This window comes from Podarcis tiliguerta (genome assembly GCF_965153285.1).
Source record: "Podarcis tiliguerta genome assembly, chromosome: 16".
NCBI classification, from domain to species: Eukaryota; Metazoa; Chordata; class Lepidosauria; order Squamata; family Lacertidae; genus Podarcis; species Podarcis tiliguerta.
The window spans coordinates 13894124-13915936 of NC_139549.1; the positions used below are offsets into that span (position 1 = coordinate 13894124).

At 49.0% G+C, this 21813-nt stretch overlaps 2 protein-coding genes across 2 annotated transcripts; both read left to right on the forward strand.

Moving 5' to 3' along the window:
• Nucleotides 1-7840: 7840 nt before the first annotated feature.
• LOC310667097 (mucosal pentraxin-like) lies at nucleotides 7841-10267 on the forward strand. The gene is made up of 2 exons (XM_083418825.1): nucleotides 7841-8125; nucleotides 9245-10267. The coding sequence occupies exons 1-2, from the start codon at nucleotides 7936-7938 to the stop codon at nucleotides 9847-9849; spliced, it is 795 nt and encodes a 264-aa protein (XP_083274951.1). The 5' UTR covers nucleotides 7841-7935; the 3' UTR covers nucleotides 9850-10267.
• Nucleotides 10268-16543: 6276 nt separating this feature from the next.
• Nucleotides 16544-20978, forward strand: LOC310667098 (C-reactive protein-like). The gene is made up of 2 exons (XM_083418826.1): nucleotides 16544-17077; nucleotides 20285-20978. Exons 1-2 carry the CDS (start codon nucleotides 17014-17016, stop codon nucleotides 20965-20967), a joined length of 747 nt encoding a protein of 248 aa, XP_083274952.1. The 5' UTR covers nucleotides 16544-17013; the 3' UTR covers nucleotides 20968-20978.
• The last annotated feature ends 835 nt before the right edge of the window (nucleotides 20979-21813 follow it).

A 21813-nucleotide genomic window follows, 5' to 3' on the forward strand; every position in this document is an offset into this window, starting at 1 on the left:
GGAGGGAAGATAAACGTCATGTCACAGGCTGAGCCGGCGGAGGATTATGGCCAATATCCCCCATGTGTCACTTCCTCTTCCCGGGGACTGAAGCGACGTTTAATGACAGTTAACTGAAAAGGGCAGGCGACGAGGAAGCCCGAACTGGTGGATGACATGCCTTCCTCTTTTAATAACTTGTCAGCTGCCCTGTCGGCCGTGAAATAGCAAATGGTTATGAGATGTGCCAGCAATCAAACCGGGGAGCAGGGAGAGGAGGGGAAACTTCGGCAACAGAGAATCGGCGGGTTGGTGGGTGGCTGGTAGGGACAGAATTGTCAAAGCCAGGGAAGAGATTTGGCTGCACTGGATTTATTTCTCTATCCGCCTCATTGTTGCCATCCCATAATCACCAGGAACAGACAAATCAGTCAATTCCGGTTTCTCCCCAGCGATGTTTCCACAATAGATTTAAAGCACTGTGATGACACTTTAAAAACCGCCATTGCTCCCCCCCCCCAAAAAAAAAGAATTCTGGGAAGTGTAGTTTGTTGAGGATGCTGAGAGCTGTTACAAGACCACTATTGCCCTCCCAGCACTACAATTCCCAGAGTCGTTTAACAGCCGATTGTTCTTCAAAGGTAACTCTTGGAATTGTAACTCGGGAGGTGGTGGAATAGGGGTCTCCTCTCTGCACCACTGACAAACTATAGCTCCCAGAATCCTTTGGGGGAAGCCATGAGTGTTGTAATTATAGTGCTGCTTTAAATGTCTGGTGTAAATGCGGCCCCGGTTTCTCATTTTGCCAATCTTCAGCTCGGTTCTCCACATTTCCACATCAGCTTCACCAACAATACAGTGGTACCTCAGGGTTACATACGCTTCAGGTTACATACGCTTCAGGTTACATACACTTCAGGTTACAGACTCCGCTAACCCAGAAATATTACCTTGGGTTAAGAACTTTGCTTCAGGATGAGAACAGAAATCGTGCTCCGGTGGTGCAGCGGCAGCAGGAGGCATCCATTATCAAAATTCACCAGCGTTTTGGTGCTAATTTCTCCACATACATACATTTCTGTATGAAATTTTTCCTCATACACACATTTTTCTGAGAGCAGCCTTCCTTAATATTGCTGCACGCTGTCCCAATCTCTGAGCGGTGTGAGATTCTAGGCTTTCCAGGCACTTGCTGAGGGTTCCTTTGGAAATGAGGTTGTGGTATATTTAGGATATAAGGTGTTTTTACACATATATATAACCTGAGCCTACGATGGAGGGGCTCACAGCACTCAGCCCCCCAAGTGGTTCTTGCTTCTGCCATAGCCACAGCCCTGGAATCAAACAGGCACCAGCCATGACACCCACTCTCTGCAGCTTGCTAACTTTCGCAGCCTGCAACCATTCCGCCCCCCCCCCCCCCGAGACCACATCATTCCCAACTGCAGCCCTAAAACCCCCACTCTGCTTTGTTTCTGCTATCTCAGAGCTCAGAGAGGCGCCCCACACCTCTGCTGCCTGAGTCTTGCATTTGTTAATGACCTTCCCTTTGTTCTCCTTTAATGGCCCATCTCCCAGGCGATCGTCTAAGGAAGCTGGTCTGACTTATATCTTAATCCTTGCTGGATCCAGGGGTTCAGGAGGCTTGATTAAATTCTAAACCTTTACGAGATCCAGCATTTTAGGGGAGTCTCGCACCCCTGAACTTAAAACAATATAATGATCTGATCCAGAATGCTCACCTTCTGGCATTCTCTTACTTGCCTGGGCAGAGTGTGTGTGTGTGTGTGTGTGTGTGTGTATGTATCTCTGGATTATGTGCAGCTTGGATGCAGCACAGCGTACAAAAGCAAGAGCCAGGTATGTTCCTCCGCCCACTTTTTACCTCTGGCCACACCCACCACCAGCACATGGCCCCCAACTGGTTGCCTTTGCAGGAGGATGCCTCCTCCATCCTGGCTGAGAAAAGGTTTCTCTGCCCCTGCACTCTAATGGAAATGAACCTTCTCCATTTTCCATGGGGTGGCAATGAACACTTCTCAGCCTATTCTTCCCCAGCTGATCTTTCTGCTGTGTTTATGATGGCCCCGTAATTTGCAATTCATCTCCTAGAGAGGGTGTCTCGATGGTGCAAGCCCTGCTCTTCGCTAACAAGCTCGTGAGCTACTTGGAAAACGCAGCCACACAACCCAAGGGCATTTCTCCCCACAGCGGAGACCCAACCCCCCCCTCATGCAAGCACATTCTACCAGTGAGCCCCATCCCTTTGCCAAGGGGACTCTCATTACAGCTCTCCAATCCATCCCCTCCTGTCACCGAGGCGATTAAAGCTCCCCAAGGGAGCATTGATGGGCAATGGGAGCCATACGCTCCCCCGTGATTCCAAATTAGGGAGGAAAGTTAATAACTTTGGAGACGTTCCCCAGGCTATTAGTGGGGGGGGGGGGCGTCTGAGGAAATGTAGAGCCTTAAATCAAGCAGCAGAGGGCTCTAAACAGCCCTCATTTATTCCGATTAGGAGGATGGCATCCCAGGCCTCGTCTGGAAGATACACGCATGCAGAGGGGCTTGGAGCTGTTACCGGAAAAATCCGAGGGCTCCCTTGGACAAAAAGTAAAGACACCAACCAGAGTAAATTGGAGCAAATCAGCAGCCTGTAGGTTTGGCCTTTATGGAACTGTTGCAGCAGGGTGTTCCCCTCACTTGCAGGAGAGAGGAAAGACACAGAAAATGGTGTGCAAGACTTTATAAAAACTTTTGAAATTCCCATCCTCTAGGTCAAGCTCACCCCCAGAAACATCATGCATACATTACAGAAAGGAGGGGTTGAGGGAGGAGTTGTGGTGGTAACCTGAGTGTCCTGTCACCTGGCTGGTTCCCTTCTACCCCTCCCCATGAAGACAAAAGGTAGTCGCAGTTTCCTGCCCCCTGAGGGAAGATCTGATCATTGTCCTTTGTTCCAGTCCATGCTGAATCCACTCCCATATGCAAGTTCTTTGTGATCTTGATTGTCTTCTGTCTGGGATCATCAGGGTTGGCATAGCAACTGGGCAGGGCTCCTGTGGATGTGCTGGTATGGTGAAGGGATTATGGCGCCCTGTATCAAACCTTCCCCATTTTGTAGTCCTTCCTTCATGGAGTAAAGTAAAAGTGGAACAGTGCAAATCCGATGTATGGTTGATTTTCTATGAATTTATAACAGAAGGGTAGCGTATGTAGTGTGTGAGTGTGTGTGAAGTTTGTACAAACTGAATGATGGGGGAGAGGTTTCCTGCTACAGAGCAAAAAGTGCCGTTGTTCTCTGCAAAAGGAAAGAGGGGTAATGAGGGGAGTTGAAACTGTGCACCAGCTCTGGCCAACTCATAGGTAGGCCAGGCCCCATCTGCACTATACTTTTAAAGCAGTATCAGAACACTTTAAACAGCCATGGCTCAGCCAATTGTCGCTCTGTGCGGGAAATAGGGGCCTCCTCTTTGCACCAGGGCCAGTGCATCCGTGAGGCAGGCTGAGGCAGCTGCCTCAGGCGGCAGAATCCAAAGGCCGCTTCCACAGGCGTGCTCCCTGGGCACACACCCCATCGCCAGAGAAGCAAGGAGAAGTGGAAGCTTCCAGTGAGGTCTCACACAAGAGCCCCACAAAATCACGTGGAGGTCTGCAGAGGCCTTGCACAATCGCACCAGAAGCCAAGTGAGCCCAGTAAGCAAAGCTTAAATTGGGGGGGGGGGGATGGGGAGCAGGGGCAGGCAGCGCTTATGCAGATCAGCTACTTCCCATTTTGCCTCAAAACAGGGCCACCTCTGCCTTGCACCCTTAACAAACTACAAGTCCCAGGATTCTTTCAGGGAAGCCATGATTGTTCAAAGTGGAACAATCATATACATATACAGTCGTACCTTGGTTGCTGAACGCCTTGGAACTCATATGTTTCGGCTCCCGAACGATCGAAAACCAGAAGTGAGTTTTCCGGTTTTCGAACGATTTCCGGAAGCTGAACATCCTGCGTGGCTTCCACAGCTTCTGATTGGTTGCAGGACGCTCCTGCAGCCAATTGGAAACCATGTCTTGGTTTTCAAACAGTTCCAGAAGTCGAATGGACTCCCGGAATGCATTCTGTTCGAGAACCAAGGTGCGGCTGTAGTGCAGACGGGTGCCAGGCTGAGCTGCAGCCTTATTTAAAGCTCAGCCCATGATAACTGGTACAGAAGCAACATCCCAAACTTGCTCTAGTTTGAGATGGGTTTGCCTTTCAATGCGAACTGGGTCAAATTCCTCCCCCACCCCCACCCCCACCCTTCCATCCCTGGTCACAAGAAGGTGATAGTGTTTCTGTTCCCATCTGTGAAATGCTGGAGCAAATTCATTTAGCCATCTCATCCCCTTTGAGGAGGTGGAGAAATCTGAGATGGTCAGCTTTCTGGGTCATCCCTTCCTTTTTTTGGCCGTGATGTGGGTGAATCACACACACACCACCACCACCACCCAAGACAGCAGGCAGGCTGCCTCAGCACAGCAGTGGAGTGTGTGACCCTGCAACTCTTGCAAGAAAGAAGGAAGGCGAGCTGAATTCTGTGGTGTGTGTGTCCCCCCCCCCCAACACACACACAAAAGTGTGTGTCTGGGCAAAAATAGCTTCCTTGAACAGCTGGAGACATCCAAGAACATCAGATCAGCCCTTCTTGATGGCCAGAACCCTGGGAAGCCCAGAAACAGGACCGGATAAAACAGAAACTCTCCCCACTTGTGATTCGCAGAGACTGGTGTTCAAAGGCACATCTCTGCCTCTGACAGTGGAGTTAGAGCTTCATTATCATGGCTAGTGGCCATTGATAACCTGAATCCATCATCTTCTAAAGCCACCTCATTGCCACGGACAACATTGTTTCCTGATGATGCTCTCAGCTCTGTTGTTCTGTTGGGCCAGGGATGGGGAAGCTCAGATACAGGAGCTAAATACAGCCCTGTCAGGACCGGGAGTCAGGAGCTGGTCAGCAATAAAGCCAAAACAGTGCAGGCCTAGTGGTCACAGCAGCCCTTCCCCGTAGGCCTTGCCCCAATGAGGCTGTTGCGAGGGTGGAAGGTCTCTGCCTTCCCACTGCTCTCTAAGGCTGCTCCTTCCCCAGGTCCTTCTCAAGCAACCTGAGAATTCTTCGCCTGCTCTATATTTGCTCCGCTTTCTTCATACCTCTATGGCAGACATATTCAACCAGTCGACCATGATCAATCAGTAGATCCCTGGGTGCTCCTGGTAGGTCGCGGTCAATCACGGGACCCTGTTGGGAATCTGAATATGTGCAGCTACTCCCACAGAGTCAATTAAGGTTTGGCAGACAGCCAAAAGGTCATGTGAAGGAGTAAGTCTGCCTGGTGATACAGAGGCATGGAGACAGCTCCATCATTGGTCAAGCTCTCTCAAGGGAGTGATAATTAATGGCCTACTAACTGTTAGTTCGTATGTGTGGGTGGCGCTGTGGGTAAAAGCCTCAGCGCCTAGGACTTGCCGATCGAAAGGTCGGCAGTTCGAATCCCCGCGGTGGGGTGCGCTCCCATTGCTCGGTCCCAGCGCCTGCCAACCTAGCAGTTCAAAAGCACCTCTGGGTGCAAGTAGATAAATAGGGACCGCTTACTGGAGGGAAGGTAAACGGCGTTTCCGTGTGCTGCGCTGGCTCGCCAGATGCAGCTTGTCACGCTGGCCACGTGACCCGGAAGTGTCTCCGGACAGCGCTGGCCCCCGGCCTCTTAAGTGAGATGGGCACACAACCCTAGAGTCGGACACGACTGGCCCGTATGGGCAGGGGTACCTTTAACTGTTAGTTCAGTGGTTCAGTGTGTCAGTGTAGGAGCTGGAGGTTGAGAGAGTTGTGAGTCGTGTCAGAGAGAGCAAGTCAAAGATCCGTGTTCTGTTCCTGTAAATAGTCCACTGTATATAATAAACACCTAACTACAAGTTCCTGGTTCCTGCTTCGTCCATCCTGTCTGCAGCCAAGTTGCCAATTGCTTTCGTGAACTCTGCATTTACTCTGCTAGGTCTGGCTAAGGTCCTGCAACTAGTCAGGAAGTGGTGAAACACCAATAGGTTTTGCCAATAGACCCTTATCGTTCATGGGGTTAAAATCACAGGTTCTATCGTTCATGGGGTTAAAATCACCTCTCTCTGTTCCTCCGTAAAGTGTTCATGCATTTGGCATTTGTTGATGTCAGTTGTGGCATTCCCCAAAAAAAGTTCAACAACTCTGATCAGTCCTCCCCCCAGAAAGCTCAACCACTCTGACTCCTCCTCCCTCTAATGTCAATGGGTAGTCTGCTCCCTCTGACCACACATCTCTGTCCCACCACCAGCTCCCCAGCTCTGAGCCTTCTCCCCTTGGGTGTTCCCTATCTGGTGCCTCCCGCTGGTTCTCTGTGTCTAGCCAGCCCATGACAGCATCGCTCTCTGGCTCTCTTGGGTGTTTCTGCCTGGCTGGACTTTGTCCTTGAACTCTTAGAACGCCACTTGCTGACCTGGAAGGGGAAATCTTTAGCCTATTGTACAAAATAAATAAAAAAAACCCACGAAATTTGCAGTTGTTGCTCTGTCCACTTTTGCCTTACCCATCAAAGACTTGCAGATTCCGAAAGGGAGGCCAGAAAAGAAGGGGTCCACTGGGATGGAAAACATCTCCCAGCCCTTTGTGACCCCGAAACAGTAGCTGCTGCCCTCAGCTCTCGAGTTCAGTTGGGCCTTTCAGGGCCCTAGCATGGTGGTTGTGGAACTAACTCTGTGCAGAGGATAAAGTGGCTGCCTTTTCCTTATTAACTTAATTCCTCACTTAATTTCTCCCTTTTCTACTTTACCTTGACAAGGTTCCCCAAAGCCAATTGCTGGGAGGGAGCAAGTTACAATCAAGGAGCCCCATTAAAACATCCAATTAAAACCACTAATCAAAAGCCAATCAAAGCCAGGGAGAACAGGTTGATAGCATCAGCAATTAGCCATCCCCTGCAAAAGCTTTGCAAAATTAATATCGCCAGCCTCCTAAAAGCCTGGAAAGAGAAACAGCTTGGTGTGCTTCTGTGGGCTAGGTTTACAATAGCTAAGGGGATACTTCGCTCCCACTAGATCATAGAATGGGGTGTTTTCAAACTATCATAGAACTATAGAGTGGGAAGGCAGACCCTCCAAGTGCCCCTATTTTCCAGGGACAGTCCTGGATTTACAGAAGCCGTCCTGGTTTCTTATTTGAGCCCGGAATGTCCCGCTTTTCCTTAGGACATCCCTATATTCACTGGAGAAATGCTGGAGGGGATGGAGTTATCCAACCTCTGAGCCAACTATACAACCTTTAGAAGACATCTAAAGGCAGCCATGTATGGGGAAGGTTGTTTTTTTAAATGTTTAAAGCTTTATTTTGTTTCTATATATGTTGGAAGCCACACAGAGTGACTGGGGCAATTCAGTCAGATGGGTGGTGGTGGAAGAAGAAGAAGGGGCCATCCCTATTTTCATAATGTTGGAGGGTATATGTATATACCATATTGGCCCGAATATTGGGTGGGGTGTAAATAATAAAATTGTTGTTGTTGTTGTTGAATAGGTCGTCCCTATTTTCATCGGAGGAATGCAACCTAGATATCCCAGTTGGTTAGAGTTTGGTGCTGATGATGCCAAGGTTGCAGGTTCGATCCCTGTATGGGGCAGTTGCATATGCCTGCATTGCAGGAGGTTGGACTAGATGATCCTCGGGATCCCTTCCAACTCAACAATTCAATGGTTTTATGAAACATTGGAGGGTTATGCTAGATGTGTCCCCTTTGGCCTGGTCCGGCAGCTGAGCTCTTTCTTACCTTCTTAAGGAGTCAAGCAGCCTCCCGCCTCCCTTCTGCAACTTCTGGAAGCTGAGAAGGGGTTGCTCAATCGCAGAGTCAGCCTTTGGCAGGCTGTTTTCTTCCGCCTGTCTCAGTGCAGGGATAAATTTAGACATGGCCCTCAAAGTTTCTGTGATTTGCAGATGGTCACTGATGATTGCAGAGGCTGCAGCTTCTCCCTCCCGCGATCAGGTTCTGCTTGCACTTTTTCTAAAATCCCATTTTTGGATAGCCCTGAAGATGGACTCCCGCTGGGTCTGTCTCCTCATCCTTGCAGGTTTGTCAGAGGCTGCTGCCCAGGAAGGTTAGTAGCTTATTCAGCTTATCCTTTGTCATCTTATGACATCTCCTTCTGACAATTAAAATTATGATGAAGATGGGCTTGTAGCCAACATTAGTCCTACTCAGAGTAGACCCACTGAAATTAATGGACCAAAATTAATGGATCAAAAATTTTCGGAGTATTTGAAGAGTGTATGTGATGAGCAAACAACGCTAGTGGGTTTTAAAGAAGCTTTGTGAAAAAATAAGGAATATTGCAAGAATGCAAATAAGGCTATAAAGGTATTTTTTTAAAAAGGCGATACTAAATTTGAGGAATGCGTAGACAAAAACTTAAATACAGGTGATTGTCAGAGGAGTTGAGGGAAGTCCAAAAGTTGAAAATATGTTAATTGGGAAATTGTTTGATTGGAGATATTTGTGTAAAACTTAATAAAAATTTATTTTAAAAAAAAGAAATTAATGGACCAAAGTTAGTCATGAATGGCTTTATTTTGAGTATGATGATGATAATAGTAATGAAACCATCACAATTGTAGCCGTTTTCATGCATAATATTGTGATACTAATTATCATAATTATAATTATGACAGCTTTATTATGTCTGTTCTTTAGCTGTGGCTCCTGCATTGTAGGATGTTGGACTAGATCACCCTCGGGGTTCCTTCCAACTCTACAATTCTATGATTCTATGTTTGTTTGTGCCACAATCGGCCTGCACGCTTCACCTTAAATCACAGCTCACCAGGAGTCACAATTGGATTTGTAATCATGTGTGGAGAACCTGGTAAAATCTACGGAGGTCTTCTAGGTAGTGGCACCCTCCCTGTGGAACACCCTCCCATCGGATGTCAAGGAGATAAACAACTATATAACATTCAGAAGACATCTGAAGGCAGCCCTGTTTAGGGGAAACGTTTGATGTTTTACTGTGTTTTTATATTCTGTGGGAAGCTGCCTAGAGTGGCTGAGGCAAATCAGTCAGATGGACAGCGTTATTATTTTTTATTATTATTATTTTACTTCTTTCGTGCTTTAGAACCTACCCCTTTCAATGATGCTGCTGGGGAAAGCTCAGGAGCCTTGTCAAAGAGGAAATGGTCCCAACCTTTCTTCTCCCTCTTTCCTTGTCTCCTCACAGACCTAACCAGAAAAGTCTTTGTCTTCCGCACGGAGCCTAGCGAGGCCTACATCATCCTCAAGCCTCTGCCCAAGGAGCCATTGCAGAACCTCACTGTCTGCCTGAGGTCCTACACGGACTTGACTCGGCCCTATGGCCTCTTCTCCTACGCCACTGAGTCTGAGGACAACGAAATCCTGATCTTCAAGCCCAAGCGGGGAGAATACCGGGTGTACATCGGTGGAGAGTACCTGTCCTTCAAAGTCCCAGAGGACACCCTAGACTGGGAGCACGTCTGTTTCGGGTGGGAATCGGCCACCGGCATCGCTGAGTTCTGGATGAACGGCAAGCCTTGGCCACGCAAAGGCTTGAAGAAAGGCTACGTGGTTGGCTCCGGGGCCTTCATCCTGTTGGGCCAAGAGCAAGACCGCTTTGGTGGCACCTACGACTCCTACAACTCCTTCTCTGGAGAACTGACGGACGTCTACATGTGGGATTTCCTCCTGTCTCCTCACAAGATGCGGGCGGCCTACCAGGATCTGCAGCTGCCCCGATGCGCTCTGGGCTGGAAGAACCTGCAGTATGAAATCAAGGGAGACGTGGTGGTGAAGGGCAGGCTGAGGTAAAGGAAACGAGGGAAATCCAACCTCCCAAGCAGAGTAATCAGCCTTTTCTGTCCCAAATTCTAACCCACCTGGCCACCGAGCTGTTGTGTAGCACACAAAGCATTTTGGAAAACAAAAACAAAAAACAAGCCGTGAACTTCCACTCATCCACTTGGTTTATTGCAGCTTCCCCCCCCTTCCTGGTCGCCTGGAAACGCATCTCACTCGCCAAAGGCGACCAGGCAAGCCTGTGTTTACAAATCTGCTATCGGTGACATCCACATGATGATTTGCCGGATGATGTTTTGCCGCTGAGGTGTTCTGCTGCTGCTTTCCTGGGTCTGTTCTATGGATTTGGTGTGGTTCTAATTGCAATGTAATGTTCTCTCCCACCTCCTTTCCGAGACGTTTTCGTTTAATAAACCAATATAAAATGAGATTCCTTGTCTGGGTAGGGTCTCCTGAACAAATGAAAACATTTTTTTTAGCAGACATCGAAAACAGTTCAGCTGAAGTGCCTGCCTGATATGGCATGGAGTGTTCTAGGAAAGTTTATTTATTTAAAATGTTTGCGGATTGCCATAAAATTAAATAAAAGAATCCTAAAAGGCAGAAGCATTATATAGACGGTGCCACAAGAAAATTCTAATTGAAGAGGAGGGCTTTGCAAACCAATAAGACCTTAGAGTCAATTCAAAGGCCGGCAATGATTGGTCATTATGTGTTTGGGGAGCTAGGGACCTATGGCCCTCCAGGTTTTGCTGGACTTTAACTCCCATCAGCCCCAGCCAGCAGGACTAATGGTCAGAGGTGATGGGAGTTGTAGACCAGCAACATTTGGGAAGACTACAGGTGCCCCATTTCAAGCAGAAGGACATTCCAAATGTGTGTTTGCCAGATACAGCTAGACTAATTCCCCCAAATCTAAAAACTAGCACTGAGAGCAGCTCATGGGACCTGAGGTACATGAAAGGTAAGCCTGATGGGAGAAATAATTTCAGTTTGATTCGAACACAAAGCTTTCCAATTTGCAATTTGTGAACCAATATGCCAACAGAAACAGAACTCTCCTTCAAGATTTACACTTCCCCATCAATTTCAAAGTTGCAAATCCTCCAGACAAAAATGGTGTGCCATAAATGTGTCTGTTGAGTGAAAATAATGTACAAACTTGTGCTATGTTGGAAGAAACTCCTTACAAAAACGCACGTGCTAATTGCTGATGCAGAAATGGAGTGAATGTAACCTAAAATGGGGGGAAAGAAGGAGAGAACCTATACAGTGGTGCCTCAGGTTAAGAACTTAATTCATTCCAGAGGTCTGTTCTTAATCTGAAATCTTAATCTTAACCTGAGGTACCACTTTAGTTAATGGGGCCTCCCACTGCCACTGTGCCGCCAGAGCATGATTTCTGTCCTCATCCTGAAGCAAAGTTCTTAACCCGAGGTACTATTTCTGGGTTAGCAGAGTCTGTAACCTGAAGCGTCTGTACCTGAGGTACTACTGTAATTCTCAGTTTTGGCTTACTCTAATTTAGCAGCACACCACTGCCATCCTCTGGTCAAAGGAGGGGAGTGTGAAGAGAGAAATTCCCTTAGCAGAAAGTGCTCAGAAGGGATGTTGTCTGTCCTCTGCATGAGAATTTCTCACTTGCCTGAAAAACAAGACGATTCTGCTGCTTTCTAAGATAGGCAGTGACCATTCCTGGGATACTTTGAGGGAGCAGCCATGGCAGTTATAGTAGTAGTAATAATAGTAAGAATAAGAATAAGAACAAGAACAATAATAATTTATTTGCCATTCTGGGCAGCTTCCAACATATATAAAAACATAATAAAACATTAAATGTTAAAAAGCCTCCAGGCTGCCTTCATATGTCTTCTAAAGGTTATAGAGTTACTTATCTCCTTCAGAGTAATGTACCCACCTTCAGTTTCTGCAGCTTGTTGTCTTATATTAGGAATGTATGTTCTGTATTATTTTACAAATACTACAGCTACAAGTTTGTCATGGCCTTTGGCTAGCACAATAAACTTATGAACCAGCTGAGCCAGGAGAGATTGGGGGAGGAATCCCTCCACCCAATCCTGCACACACACACACACACACACAAAATCTAGCACAAAGGGGGTCCTTGGCCACTTGGTAGCGTCAGTCTAATATGGACAGGCTGCCTAACTTTCTGTGATGTGTGTACGAGACAACGTATGGGTCTACAATTGTGTTGGCTGCTGCTGGGTGGTTAAATTTCCCCTCAGACAAGATGGTTGTGTCAGCTGGTTGACCCCAAAAAACCTTAGAGGTGATTGTCCTCTTTGTTTGGGTCACAGAAAGCAAACAAGGTCATGGCGTTCAATATATCACAAACCTTTCCGATGTGTTTGGTCAGCAGTCTTTGGGCTAAGTTTGGGGCTTCTTAGTGTAGAGAAAAGGCAAGCAAAAGACGGCACAGAACATAGAATCATGTAGAAGTTTATAAAATTATGCCTAGCATGGAAAAAGGAGGCAGTATGCTCTTGTCTCCACATTCAGAGGTGTTGTTGTTGTTTAATCATTCAGTCGTGTCCGACTCTTCGTGACCCCATGGACCAGAGCACGCCAGGCACTCCTGTCTTCCACTGCCACCCGCAGTTTGGTCAGATTCATGTTTGTAGCTTTGAGAGCACTGTCTAACCATCTCGTCCTCTGTCGTCCCCTTCTCCTTGTGCCCTCCATCTTTCCCAACATCAGAGTCTTTTCCAGGGAGTCTTCTCTTCTCATGAGGTGGCCAAAGTATTGGAGCCTCAGCTTCACGATCTGTCCTTCCAGTGAGCACCCAAGGCTGATTTCCGTCGGAATGGAGAGGTTTGATCTTCTTGCAGTCCATGGGACTCTCAAGAGTCTCCTCCAGCACCATAATTCAAAAGCGTCAATTCTTCGGCGATCAGCCTTCTTTATGGTCCAGCTCTCACTTCCATACATCGCTACTGGGAAAACCATAGCTTTTACTATACAGACCTTTGTTGGCAAGGTGATGTCTCTACTTTTTAAAATGCTGTCTAGGTTTGCCATTGCTTTCATTCATGTGCCATTGACGCACATTCAGAGGTAGTGTGCGTCTTTTGGGAACTGGACTCTAGTTCCCATTTGTAGCGTATGCAGAAGACAGTCCTGGGTCATTTGACCCTTGAATCGTAGAATCATAGAATTGTAGAGTTGGAAATGTTCCCGAGGGTCATCTAGTCCAACCCCCTGCAATGCAGGAATCTCAACTAAAGCATCCATGACAGATGGCCACCCAACCTCTGCTTAGAAACCTCCAGGGAAGGAGAGTCCAGCACCTCCCGAGGGAGACCGTTCCACTGTCAAACAGTTCTTACTGTCAGAAAGTTATTCCTGATATAGGGCACAGCTTGGGGTTGCCAGAGAGGCCGTGGCCCCAGGTGCAGATTTCTGAGGGGGGGTGTGCAAAGCAGGTGCCCCCATGCCAGCACCTCCAGCATGGCATGAGGGCACCTCCTTTGTGCCTGCTGAGTGCTGCATCAGCTGGCCAGGCTCCCCCTGCACAGGTGGCACAGTGTGTGGTTGTTGCGCTCTTCTTACACCGCCCTCCCCGGATCCGAGCCTTGCAGGCCGCTAGGGGAGAGGGCAGTGTGGGGATGTGGCAAGCACGTGCCCTTTGATCCCAGACTTGTGCGTCCAAAGGCAAGCAGAGCGATACATTTGGCACCAGCTTGGCTGTGGGAGTTGCCGAAAAGAGGTGTAGAAGGTGCCATCTGACCGTCTTAGGGACTCCACTCCAGAGTTGTGTAGGATTTGCTCCTAAGCCTTTTCTTCTCCTGATTGTGGAGATAGTAGCGATTTTAGGATCAGTTTTCCTTCTCCTTCCACCTTCCCCCATCTGCCCCTCACTTTCCGAGCACAATTCAAAATGTTGGTGCTGACCTTTCAAGCCCTAAATGGCCCAGTATACATGAAGGAGCGTCTCCATCCCTATTGTTCAGCTGGGGGGTGATGGTTCAGCTCCGAGGGCCTTCTGGCAGTTCCCTCACTGCAAAAAGTGAGGTTATAAGGAACCAGGAAGAGGGCTTTCTCGGTAGTGGCGCCCACCCTGTGGAACGCCCTCCCATCAGATGTCAAGGAAATAAACAACTATGTATCTGACTTAGAAGACATCTGAAGGCAGCCCTGCATAGGGAAGTTTTTTAATGTTTAATGTTTTATTATGCTTTTATATATGTTGGAAGCTGCCCAGAGTGGCTGGGGCAGCCCGCTCAGATGGACAGGGTATAAAATAACAACAACAACAACAACAACAACAACAACAACAACAACAACAACCACCACCACAACCACAACCACAACCACCACAACAACCACAACAACCACAACAACAACTGCATGGAAAAGACCCTGATGTTGGGAAAGATGGAGGGAACAAGGAGAAGGGGATGACAGAGGACGAGATGGTTGGACAGTGTTCTCAAAGCTACCAGCATGAGTTTGACCAAACTGTGGGAGGCAGTGGAAGACAGAAGTGCCTGGCGTGCTCTGGTCCATGGTGTCATGAAGAGTCGGACACGACTAAACGACTAAACAACAACAACAATATCAATAATAATAATAATAATACTTCTACAGCAAATGCAGAAACCGCCTTCTTAACCGTTGGACCCACTATCTGCCTCGTCAGCTCAATCTGCTAGAGCAGGGGTGTCAAACTCAAATTCATCGGGGGCCGCATCAGCAGTTTGGTCACCCTCAAAGGGCCGGTTGTATCTGTAGGACTTTATCAAAGTTATTTTTCCTTAGGCACTGGTGTGTGTTGTCTTGAACCTATACACTATTTAATATACCTATTCCAGTACGATTTTAAATAAGAATAGAAGAAGAAATAATAATGATTTTTTAAAAAGATGACGAGATGGGCTTCCAGGCAGACTGGAGCTCCAACGGGGAGGAGACAGGAGCCTGTCCCAACAGAGCAGAGCAGAAGCAAATGTTGCCTCCCCCCGCCCTGCCGCCGCACTCAGAAGCCGGAGGATACGGAGCTGCAGTTTGGACAGCAGCAGTTTCTTCCTTGCAAGGGAGCCCCAGCCGCACTGCGGGCACGGGTGGCCAGGATATCCTGCTGGGGCCCCGAGCTGCTGCAGTTGCTCCCGGGGAGGAGGCTATCCGCCAAGTTCTCCGGCCTGGAGAAAGCCGATGTGTTGGCGTGGGGAGGGGGGTGGTGTTTCGTAGCCAGGCTTCCGCAGCCAAGTTGCTGGCAGGCTCCCACTTTGCTCCAGCCGCCCAGATGACGGCGTGGTCCTCTTCAAGGTGGGAGGCGCCCCTGCTTTGCGGTGTGGCAAACCCCCGCCGCCTGCGCCCCCGGCCATCTCCTCACCAGCTGCAGCGCCGCAGTGGCCTCTTTTTGGGGGCCCGAGCGAGTGAGTGAGCGGCGTCCCAAGCGTGGCTCTCGCTCCCTGCCCTCACTGCCAGCCTCCACGGCTCTGGGACTCCAAAAGTTGCCTCGCGCGCGACCCGCCCCCTCGAGCAGCTGCGCCTGGGAGGCTCCGAGGGGCAGAAAGCCTCTTTGCCCGGCCGGCGACGCAGGTGAAAGTTGTGAGACCAGCTGGTAGGCAGCGCCGACGGGGCGCGTCGGCTGGAGCCCTGTCTGCAAGCAGGCAGGGAAGGCTGTTCGCGTGGGTCACTTTTTAGAAAGGCAGAGAGCCTCCGCCGGAGTGCGGACCCTAAAATCTGGGTCGGGACCGGTAAAAAGGACGAGAAGCTCGCTTCCTCGCCCTTGATGCCACGGGCCATATGATGAGGTCTGGCGGGCCGGATTCGGCCCGCGGGCCTTGTGTTTGACACCCGTGTGCTAGAGCCTGTCTTCACATGCAGGTAAAGTCCCTAACTCACACCTTGTCTCCACCTGGTTTAGCTGGCCAGTCTGGGCCATTTCACGGGGTGTCACCACTGTCGCACGCTGACCGCTTCTAGGAGCCACAGGTGAGAGATGAGTGCAGGGTGGAAAATTCCTGTGCACCTTTATTTATTTATTGAACAAAATTGATATGCCACTTAAAAGACTTCTAAGTGGCTTACAAAAGATTCTTCTTTCATGAAGGCAAGCCAGCAAACTCAAAGGTCCCACTATTATAAGCCCCGCAATTCTGCCGCTTCTAAAGGTGAGCCTTCTTCAGCTAATAGCTTGGCGCCTGTGAGATTCGTCATTTTCCTGGCCTTTGGGATGCTTGCGTTGTCCCTGGCAGGGAACGTTCTGTCATCTCAGCCCTGCACAGGTCACTCTGATCTTGGCTTGACCCTCGCAGATAACAGGCAAGGGTTGAACCCCTCCCAATGGAAGCTGCGAAGTCTGCTCATTGCTCCACAACCACAAGACAAAACATCAGCAAAATGTAATTACTCAAAACTGTAAAGAAAAGAAAAGAAATGTCAAGTTGCTGCTGACAGCTTTTAAAATAAGCAGCTCCTTCCAATCTCTTAAACAGCCCCCCCCCACTGCAAATGCCTGCCTTTCTTTCTTTCTTTCTTTCTTTCTTTCTTTCCTTCTTTCCTTCTTTCCTTCTTTCTTTCTTTCTTTCTTTCTTTTTTGGGTGTGTTCTGTTGCGGCAATGGAGAGCTCTTTGTAATACGTAAATGTGTGTGTTGGCAGGATGGGTGAGAAGGCCCTCGCAGTGATCCAGACCCTCCTAGTGTCCCTGTTTTCCAGGGATAGTCCTGGATTTACAAATTAAAATATTATTATTATTATTATTATTAGAAGTTCAACAACTTTTGTGTCCAGATATTCACTTTTTGAAATATGGCAACCCTAGGGATCCTTTGTGTGGAAATCAGACTGGGAACAATCACGATCCATAAAATGTGGGGGTCTATGCGTTCCTTGCCTAGCAAAATGATCTGGAGAGGTTCTTGGCAATCAGAGTTTGAAAGAGGCAGGTTCGTTCTGGAAGGAACGGAAATTTAACCAACAGGCAGATAAGACCAGGGGAGGCGAATGGAAAGCATTTGTTGATTTTTAATCTCTGCCCTGTGGAACTGCCCTGAGAGTGGAGCTGCCCGCCCCTTCCAGCCCAGGGATAAGATCCAGAGAGGACTTCACAGGCAGGGCTTGGTTTCCTCCAGGACAGGCTGAGCAGATCCAGGCAGGTCCAGGATCCATTCCAACCACCTGCCAAGTTTATTCTGAAGACAGACGGCATGGGGTTCCTTCATATCTTCCTCCTCATCCTGGCCGGACTGTTGGGGTCTCTTGCCCAGGAAGGTGGGTGCTCTGATCAGATGCAATGAGTTGTGTGGGTGTTGCTGTGTGAATGGACTGACTGGCTGCATTGTGAGCGCAGACATGGAGGTATCCCTGTTTCTGGCTGGGTTTGAATTAGAGCCAAAGGGAAGGGCTGTGGCTGAGCGGGTAGAGGAACTGCTTTGCATGAAGTCTCAGGTTCAAATCCCGGCATCTCCAGGTGGCTCTGGGAAGGACCTCTCTGTCTGAAACCTCTAAACAGCCGCTGCCAGTCAGTGTGGACAATACTGTTCCTAAACATAGCCCTGTTTAGGGAAGTTTTTAATATTTGATGCTGTACTGTTTTTAACACTTGATTGGGAGCTGCCCAGAGTGGCTGGGGAAACTCAGCCAGATGGGCGGGGTATAAATAATAAATTATTATTATTATTATTATTATTATTATTATTATTAGCCCTTTATTAAGAACAATGAGGACTGGAAGCTTACTTTATATTTAGGGAAAGGAGCCCACGTGCTTTGTGTACAGCAGTTTCCCAGGCTTAATTCCCAGCATCTCCAGGTAGGACTGGGAAGGTCGCTTGCATGAAAGGTCCTGCATTGCAGGGGGTTGGACTAGATGACCCTTAGGGTCCCTTCCTGCTCTACAATTCTATGACTCTGTAACGCTACAGAGCTCCTGTCAGGAGACAGTACAGTGGTACCTCGGGTTAAGAACTTAATTCATTCCAGAGGTCCGTTCTTAACCTGAAACGTTCTTAACCTGAGACCCCATTTTAGCTAATGGGGCCTCCTGCTGCCGCTGTGCCGCTGGCGCGCGATTTCCATTCTTATCCTGGGGCAAAGTTCTTAACCTGGAGCAACCACTTCCTGGTTAGCGGAGTTTGTAACCCGAAGCGTCTGTAACCCGAGGTACCACTGTACTGAGCTAGCTGGACCTGTGGTCGGATCTGCATATCAGATATGTGAAACGTGGAAAGGCAGGAGTGATGTCAAATACAACTCTCAAATGTCAGATTGACAGCAAAAAAAACCAACAACCCCAAATTCTCAAATTGCACGTCAGAATTTCCATTCCCTCCCACTCTGGGGCTTAAACAACAGAGTCTCGTTGGCCAGTAATGCCTGATTACTTACAGAGCCTGTGTGGCTGAACACACAACCCAGAATTAAGCGCTGCGGAGCCCCACTGATTTGAACAAGAGACGTAAGCACAGGCTTAAATACAGGAATAAAAGGGATCAACGATATGCAAAAAGCTGCCTCGGAGCAGATCAGTTTGTTTCTCCAGCCAGCCCAATATTGTCTCCACTCTGGGACCTTATGTTTGTGCAGCATACAGTGCGCTTAAAGCTGAGCTGTCATATTTTAAAGTGAATAGGATGGAATCTTGGGACGCGAGTGGCACTGTTTCCCTGCGCTGCTCTGGTTCGCCAGAAGCAGCTTCGTCATGCTGGCCACATGACCCGGAATCTGTACGTTGGCTCCCTTGGCCAAGAAAGTGAGATGAGCGCCGCAACCCCAGAGTTGGCCACGACTGGACCTAATGGTCAGGGGTCCCGTTACCTTTACCTTTAGGATGGAATCTGCTATCATCACACATGCATGCACTATCTGAATCGGCCGCCAGGTGGCGAATGAGCACCAAAGAACCGTTGCAGGTCCGTCTTATGGCACAGAGCTGTCATCTAGAAAAAGGGAGAAGAGGATAGTTGGCAAATAGTGGGGGGGGGCTTGAGTGATTGAGGTGAGTGGATGGGGCAAGTGGAAGAGTGGCAAGGATGTTTTGCCCCCTCCCCCAGTAAACCCAATGAAGCGCTGATCAGTCTTTCAGACAGCCGTAAGAGCATCTTCTTCAAAGACTAAGGGGGCAGGGCGGGGTGGGGAATCCATTAGGAACAAGATGCGGCCTTCCATGCTTACCGTATTTTTCACCCTATAGGACGCACCGGCCCATAGGACGCACCTAGTTTTTTTGGGGGGGGGGGGATCAAGGAAAAAAATTTTATTTCCCCCCCAGGTTTGCGCAGCCATACCCAAGCTAGAAGAGGGAAACGGAGCACTCCGTCTCCCTCTTCTGCCTTCAGGGACAGCCTCTCTAGCCTCCGTGGGGCAGCGCCTTGCCCCGCTGTCCCCTGAGGTTGTGGGGCTGGCGGGGGGAGAAGCAAGCTTGCTTCTCTCTCCCCCGCCCCCCGCCAGCCTCCAGACCAGGTCGAGGAATAGCGGGGTGGTGGCGCTGCGCCTCCCCGCTGTCCCCCGAGCTTTTGGGCTGCAGGCTGCTGCCCACAAGCCTTGGTAGCCCGCGGGACCTCCCGCCGGGTTTGCAAGACTTGCGGATAGCTTCCTGAAGCCTGGAGAGCGAGAGGGGTCGGTGCGCACCGACCCCTCTCGCTCTCCAGGCTTCAGCGAAAGCCTGCATTCGCCCCATAGGACGCACACACATTTCACCTTCATTTTTGGAGGGGGGAAAGTGCGTCCTATAGGGCGAAAAATACAGTATATTTCTGGCCCTTAGTACTCTTCCCAGGCCATGTGCCACAGTAGCCCTACTTCACATCCTCCTTGAGTGCTTTTGCCTGTCTGGGATTGGAAATAATAATAATAATAATAATAATAATAATAATAATAATAATAATAATAATAATTTATACCCCACCCATCTGGCTGAGTTTCCCCAGCCACTCTGGGTGGCTCCCAACAGAATACAGTGGTACCTCAGGTTACAGACGCTTCATGTTACAGACGCTTCAGGTTACAGACTCTGCTAACCCAGAAATAGTACCTCAGGTTAAGAACTTTGCTTCAGGATGAGAACAGAAATCGGGCTCCGGCAGCGCGGCAGCAGCGGGAGACCCCATTAGTGGTGCTTCAGGTTAAGAACGGACCTCCGGAACAAATTTAGTTCTTAACCCGACGTACCACTGTATTAAAAACACGACAAACAGCAAACATTTAAAACTTCCCAAAACAGCCTTCAGATGTCTTCTAAAAGTCAGATAGTTGTTTATTTCCTTGACATCTGAAGGGTTCCACAGGGCAGGTGCCACTACCAAGAAGGCCCTCTGCCTGATTCCCTGTAACCTCACTTCTCGCAGTGAGGGAACCGCCAGAAGGCCCTCGGCGCTGGACCTGTGTCTGGGTTGAATGTTGGGGGTGGAGATGCTCCTTCAGGTATAGATGAATCTTGGGGGACTCCCTTTCCACCTCTACACTTCTATGGTTCCACAGATCTCCAGAGGAAGGTCTTCCTTTTCCCGCAGCCAACCAACACTGCTCACGTGGTTGTGAAAGCCAGGCTGGAGCGGCCTTTGAGCAGCTTCACGGTTTGCATGAGGCTCTACACGGACGTCGCTCGGGCCCAGACCCTGTTCTCTTACGCCACCGAGGCCGAGCCCAACGACATCGCCGTCGACCGACTGAGCCGCTCCCAGTACAGGCTGTACATCGGGGGTGATGCGGTAAAGCTGAACATCGCAGAGAGGGCGGCCCCACTGCCGGCGTGGGAGCACATCTGCCTGGCTTGGGACTCCACCAGCGGGGTGGTACAGTTTTGGCTGGATGGCAACCCTCTGCCACGGAAGGCGGTGAAGCCGGGCTATGCCGTCGCCCCCCAGGCCTCCATCATCCTGGGGCAAGACCAGGATGCCATGGGAAGCGGCTTCGACTTGATGCAGTCCTTTGTAGGGGAGCTCGCCGACGTCTACATGTGGGAACGGGTCTTGAGCCCCCAGGAAATGTGTCGCGTGGGGGACAAGCGCATCCCAGCCAACTCCGTGATCAACTGGGGGTCCTTGGCTTACAAGATCAAGGGCAACGTCTTTCTCACGCCCACCCTCTTGCCAGTTAGCCGAGCAGGTTGCGAGTGCCCTTTGCAAGCGGTGCCCTGCTGCTGGAGGAGGGTGGCGCTCTGAGAGTCTCTTGCTAGCTCCATTTTTTACAGTCTTCTGTTCTCTACACTTCTGCTGCGTTTTGCAATTGCAATTTTTTTCTTAGTACTTGTGAATGTTTGTCAGCATCTTAGGGTGAATATAGGTGCTTTATACGTGATTTTGTCTGATATACACATTTCCGCAAAATGGTTTCCCGAATGGAATGCCTTCTTGCAAGTAACTGTACCTTTCCGTATACAGTGGTACCTCGGGTTACATACGCTTCAGGTTACATACGCTTCAGGTTACATACTCCGCTCACCCAGAAATATTACCTCGCGTTAAGAACTTTGCTTCAGGATGAGAACAGAAATCGCGTGGTGACGGCGCAGCAGCAGCAGCGGGAGGCCCCATTAGCTAAAGTGGTGCTTCAGGTTAAGAACAGTTTCAGGTTAAGAACGGACCTCGGGAATGAATTAAGTACTTAACCCGAGGTACCACTGTATAAGACTAGGTTTTTTTAATTAAAAAATTATGTTCAGAATTGTGGGTCATTTTATACACGGATACAATCCGTTTTTCTCAATTTGGAGTCCCCCAAACTAGGGGCCGTCATATACATGGGGGCGTGTTATACATGGAAAAATACTGTATTTTCATGAATCAATGCAGGCATCAGCTGAGCATATGTATTTTTGCACACATTACTTTGCTAGAAAACTGCACTTCAACATTCTTGTCTTGTCATGCCTTGTCTTGTCGTGACATGGCATGACCTGTTGTGACATAATCAGACCTGTCATGAGATCAGCACATGATATTATGCAATTGTCTGAATGTAGCATTTTTTGTTTTTTGTTTTTGTTTTGAAGCATGTAAGTAAAGCCT

Excerpts from the sequence above, each read along its gene's own strand:
- LOC310667097 (XM_083418825.1), top strand. The coding sequence starts at position 7,936 with ATGGCCCTCAAAGTTTCTGTGATTTGCAGATGGTCACTGATGATTGCA. Across the intron at positions 8,126-9,244 it reads AGAGGCTGCTGCCCAGGAAG|ACCTAACCAGAAAAGTCTTT; the intron begins GTTAGTAGCTTA and ends GTCTCCTCACAG.
- LOC310667098 (XM_083418826.1), top strand. The coding sequence starts at position 17,014 with ATGGGGTTCCTTCATATCTTCCTCCTCATCCTGGCCGGACTGTTGGGG. Across the intron at positions 17,078-20,284 it reads GGGGTCTCTTGCCCAGGAAG|ATCTCCAGAGGAAGGTCTTC; the intron begins GTGGGTGCTCTG and ends ATGGTTCCACAG.